At 44.6% G+C, this 5,424-nt stretch overlaps 1 protein-coding gene across 1 annotated transcript; it reads right to left on the reverse strand.

Moving 5' to 3' along the window:
• On the reverse strand, positions 1 to 5,424 carry LOC115132005 (protein RCC2 homolog). The gene is made up of 11 exons (XM_029664162.2): positions 5,218 to 5,424; positions 4,516 to 4,736; positions 4,204 to 4,297; positions 3,817 to 3,960; positions 3,469 to 3,689; positions 3,237 to 3,351; positions 2,921 to 3,087; positions 2,451 to 2,631; positions 1,466 to 1,644; positions 1,241 to 1,318; positions 1 to 1,116 (listed from the first exon to the last, which is right to left on the reverse strand). Exons 2-11 carry the CDS (start codon positions 4,720 to 4,722, stop codon positions 1,012 to 1,014), a joined length of 1,491 nt encoding a protein of 496 aa, XP_029520022.1. The 5' UTR covers positions 4,723 to 4,736; positions 5,218 to 5,424; the 3' UTR covers positions 1 to 1,011.

A 5,424-nucleotide genomic window follows, 5' to 3' on the forward strand; every position in this document is an offset into this window, starting at 1 on the left:
TTTATGAAAAAGAATTTTAACAGCAGTGCAGAAAGTGTAGTTTCACACTAAAACAGAGGCACACAACTCAAGTCCTCCCAAAATCACATTCATGCTGGTTTTCATTCCCAAGACTGCAGTGTCCACAGCTGGTTTCCCAGGCTAAAAAGGAGTCACTGAGAAAAAAGGAAAAAAAACATCAGGAATGACAACAAGCAGACACTGGCCTTTGAGGGACAGTTGCGCATCCTCAACGCCAACATTTAATCATACAAGTGAAGAGAAACCAAGGAATGAAACAAGTCAATGGCTGGAGAGCATCAACTTGGTGGCACAAATGTCTCAGATGCCCATTGTGTTTTGACAATGCATACAGATCGACCTGACAAAGAGTAATACTGCCACGGACTTCATGAACAAATTAAACTAAATTCCGCAATTGGTTTTTGGGAACAAACACATTTACTCCATACCCCCAAACAACAATTTCAAAAGGCATGAAGTGTTGGTCTTGAAGTGATCCCTCACTTGGAAATGAATCTGCCCAATGAAGGACTGATGTAGCACCTGTTATGGTGAGGGAGAGGACATTGATCAGTTTAACAGAAGGATAATAACAACAGCAAAAAAGACTTCATGAAAATATAGTGAACGCTTCAGTGGAGTTGCATGGATTTTGGGGTAGGAGTAGAACCCAGAGAGGAATAATGTGCTTGGGAGAGTTGAGTGGTAGAGTTCCTCTATCCAGCTGTAGAAATCTGACAGGCGTTGTGAGCAGGATGTATTCTGCCCAGAGTAGATTTCTTTCAGTCTTTAGTTGTGGCACATTTTTGTTCATTTAACCTCAATCTATGGCCTAGACCCGACTTGTTTTTCAAAGTGTATGCATACATATTCATGGGAGCCCACCCTCCCCAGCCATCCATTATGACTTACAAAGGTGACCTAAAGGGCGGGTGCATTCTGGAGAGAATCAGTTGTCTCTGGAGTAAAAAAAAGAAGAAAAAAAAGAGGCAGCTGGATGGTGCCCTATCAGAGCGTGCGTGGGTTGTACTCTGGCAGCTTCTTGAGCTTGTCTTGTTCCTGTGGAGTATCCTGTCTGGCGATGACCAGGCAGTGTGCGTATCCCATCACCACCTGCAACCACAAACAACAAAAAGTTTCAGAGTGAACATGTACCTAAATGCAGTTCTCATCTTCAGAATACATAAGTGGGAATTCAAATTCATCACTGTTTTCATTCTCTGTTGCTGCTCCACACCTGTTCAGTGTAAACTCCATCCAGGGTCTTCACCTCCTGAGCAGTAGTGGAGGACTTGGCCTTGTTGTCTCCGTATCCCTGTAACAAAACCTGTGTCATAAGAGGTGAAGCCGGAACAGGTGTGCCAATTCAGCAGTCTCTTGAGCACACAAGTACATTTCTATAATGCTACAGCACTTTTGGGTGCGAGAAGTCTGCTTTATAAATACACCAATTAAAACTTACCAGTTCTCCAAAGGTGGGGGAGGGTCCCCAGCTGATGGTGCTGTCGTCTGCAGCGATAACTATACTGCTTTTCCCGCACGCCAGACTGCGGACCTTCCAGCCACACAGGTCCTGCACAGCCTTGGGGTACATGGTAGACTCCCGCGAGGTATTGGTGACCCCCCAGAAAAACAGCCCTCCTGCACACAAAATGTTAATATTGTAGCTTCCTAATCAAAAAACACCTGTACAATTTGTCCAACTCTTTGGCGTTATGGCTATATTGTTTAGACTGACAGATGTAAGGTTCAAAATCAGTTGGCACACCCCTTGAAAATCACTACAATATACACTCAAGTGTACAAAACATTAAGAACACCTTCCTAATATTGACCTGCACCACCTTCTGCCCTCAGAACAGCCTCAGTTCGTCAGGGCATGGACTCTAAAAGGTATTGAAAGCGTTCCACAGGGCTGCTGGCCCATGTTGACTCCAATGCTTCCCACAGTTGTGTCAAGTTGGCTGGATGTCCTTTGGGTAGTGGACCATTCTTGACACACACGAGAAACAGTTGAGCGTGAAAAACCCAGCAGCATTGCAGTTCTTGACACACTCAAACCGGTGCGCCTGGCACCTACTACCATACCAACTGCACTTTTTTTCTTGCCCATTCACCCTCTGAATGGCACACAAACACAATCCGCATCTCTATTTTCTCAAGGCTTAAAAATCCTTCTTTAACCAGACCTCCCCATCATCTACACAAAGTGGATTTAACAGGTGACATCAATAAGAGATAGCAGCTTTCACCTGGTCAGTCTGTCATGGAAAGAGACATGTTTTGTACAGAGTGTATATCAGGTAGAGCAACAGACGTGGGGAAGTAACGGTAGTATTCTTGGTTTAAAGTGGTATAAATTGATAATAGGGGTAATAAATCAAATAATTCTAAAAAGATTTACTCATCAGTGCGACATTCAAGGGGTTAAGCATTGTGTCCCATACCCATCTCATTTATAGCGAAGGAGCACTGATAGCCAGTGTAGATTTGGGATGCCCCGCGCCCGGGGAAGTCGAAAAGCTTCACCAGTCTGGGCACCATCTCGTCCTTCTGCTCCGTGTGACCCAGCCGTCCATAACCACCAAAGCCCCAGGAAAACACCCGCTTCTGGGAGTCCAATATCAGCTGGAAACACACACACCTCGCGCTAACATCACTAATATACACAAACACTATTGCGAGACATAAAGCTCTAGATCATTGCTTGATTTCTATTTCTAAAATGCACATTTCTGGCTCAAGGGGTATTTGTGACAATAGGGATCAGAGCCTGTATTTATAAAGTGTCTCAGAGTAGAAGTGCTGATCTAGAATCAGGTCCACCATGTACATGTCATTTTATTCATTATGATCTAAAAAGGCCAAACTGATCGTTCTCCAAGACTGAATACGCGCCCTGGTCTTCCCTCCTCACCGTGTGATTGCCTCCGCAGGCAACGTCTCGGACCACCACGTTAGGTACAGGCGTCACCTGGCCGTCCTTACTCTTCTCGATGAAAATGGCCACGCGGCGTGCAATGGTCTCACAGTCAAACTCGATGCGCTGGGCGCGGGCAATGAACTTGCCGTCAGAGTTGTGTCCTGTGACCCAAAACAAAAATAAGTGCAATGCAGGTGTTTGATCTAGAAAGATTTTTGAAGGGGTCATTGTGAATCTTTAAAATGTGTCATTAGAAAAACATTTTAACATTTTAAATCTGTCCAGTCCTGCTCATTAGTTGCATACATACCTAGCTGGCCATACTCTGGGCACCCGAACGAGTAGAGGTTTCCTTTGCAGTCCACCACCATGCTGAACTCTGCCCCACACGCCACCTTGACCAAGGGCTGCCCATTGTACTGGATCTGAGAGGGGAAAGGAGAAGCTTTCATAAGCACAGGCTCAGCATGTGGCCATATTAAACCTATAATAAATCAGCCACAATAATTAGGCTGATGAATAATGAGGTTGATGTTGCTTACCAGGGCTGGACTGAGGACTGCATCTGTTTGGTTGCCCTGGCCCAGCTGGCCCAGTTTGTTCTCTCCAAACGAGTAGGCGGTGCCACCCTCTGTCAATGCCAGGGTGTGGTTGCGTCCACAGGCTGCAGCCACCACCACTTCGTCTGCGAGGGCCTCAATCAGCTTTGGGGCCTCCAGGCGCTTGGTGTCCCCGTGACCCAGCTGACCCTTTTCATTTCGACCTGACAAAGGGAGAAAGAAGTCAATATTGATCCTTTCTCCTGGACTCAAACAAGCTAGAATGATTACATCTATGAAACATATACATACAAGTACAAACTATGAGCTATTACAGTATAGCATTCCTACCCCAGCTCCAGAGCTTGCCCTCAGTGGTGATTAGGAGGCTGTGGGCAGCACACGGCCCAGACACCACACTGCTGACCTGCACGTCACTCATGCTGCCGTAGCGGTGAGGACCCCACAAGTTCTGGCCTAGGTTCCTGAAGGCCGCTGCGAGACCCCACACACCACAATTTTAACGTAAAGTCTGCTGCGATTGTAAATGCACTTTAAAGTTTGATTTGATAAGAAACAGGAACAGTTCAATACTGCAGTCAATTATGAGGATTGCTTCAAGATTGTCAGTAGAAAGACAGGAAAAACTACTTTCAAAGTTGGTAGCACGAGTGCTATTGAGGGACAACCAAGTGGAGTATTGCATACAGCAATGTACAGGACTGGGCAGGGTTATACCTTGTGCTTTTGGCACCTCTTTCCTTCCGATGAGATCCCAGTTGGTGGCGCCGAAAATGAGCAGTTGACCTTTGACTTTAGGTAAGTCAAGTTTCTATAGAAATGAAAATACAGGGATCAGCTTTATCTTAACGTTTCTCCTGATGTTTTGTTCTAGCACTGCATAAGCACCCTTGATTTACAAGTGACTAATAACATGTTGTTACATTCTTCATTCACATTAACCACAATTCTATATAGTCACATCACAAACCCACTCCCTTGATTATCTGAACAATGTTCGACAACCTCATGCAGGTCAGGAGGACTTACTATTTTTTCCTTGATATCGTCCGCGACAGTGACTGGTTGAAGGCCTGACTTTGTAGCAGGCTTGCCAGGTTTCTTTGTGTTCTCCTGCTCTTCATAATCGTCAAACTCATCATCACTGCTGAACTCCCGTTCCTTCTTTTTGCCTCCTGCCCTCTTCCTCTTGATCCCACCATTCCCTGAGACTTCTGTTACCTTCTTGCGTGGCATGTTTGTCAAAATATCTGTATTAAAGTGGGGGTGAAAACACAGACATGCATTTAGATCTCAATACAACCGAAACCAAACTATTATTGCTGAATTGCTGACAACGCAATGCTCTTGAGAGGAAAGACATGTCAACAGTCAAAGGAAACCTATGCGTAAATGGCTTGTCATTTACACGTTAAATTCAAGTCCAAGTACACACAAGTTAGAAAGCCACCTATCTTAGGCACGATTAACATAGCAACTCGCGCTAGTAATGAATTCTAGCACTCAGTTGTCCGCATTTCTTTATCTTTGTGCTAACATAATCTGAGGCTACTACCTACTGAACAACCGACAACTATTAAACTACGGGAAAATACGAAAATAGCTACACAGTGCACGGTTTCACTGGATTTAAAAAATGAATTAGTTAGCTGGCTAATTTAGCTAGCCAGCTAACGTCACTAACTAAGGCCAGCTAGTGTGAGCTATCGATATCTCAACAAAGACACAAACCTTGGGTAACGTTAACTAACGTTAGCTAGCTAATACACCGATGAAAAACTTTCGCTTTCTCCAACTAAAAGTTGCTAAACCTCTTGAGTTCCGATTATTTGACTTCTAATTCGGCGACTAATTAACGTCTGCAGAAGGATTTCCTGATTCTCTCGTGTCTGTCCGTCTTCCTCGTTTTTTTTGATGGATTTTTTTGAACAAAAGAAT

Source organism: Oncorhynchus nerka, linkage group LG7, assembly GCF_034236695.1.
Source record: "Oncorhynchus nerka isolate Pitt River linkage group LG7, Oner_Uvic_2.0, whole genome shotgun sequence".
Classification (NCBI taxonomy): domain Eukaryota; kingdom Metazoa; phylum Chordata; class Actinopteri; order Salmoniformes; family Salmonidae; genus Oncorhynchus; species Oncorhynchus nerka.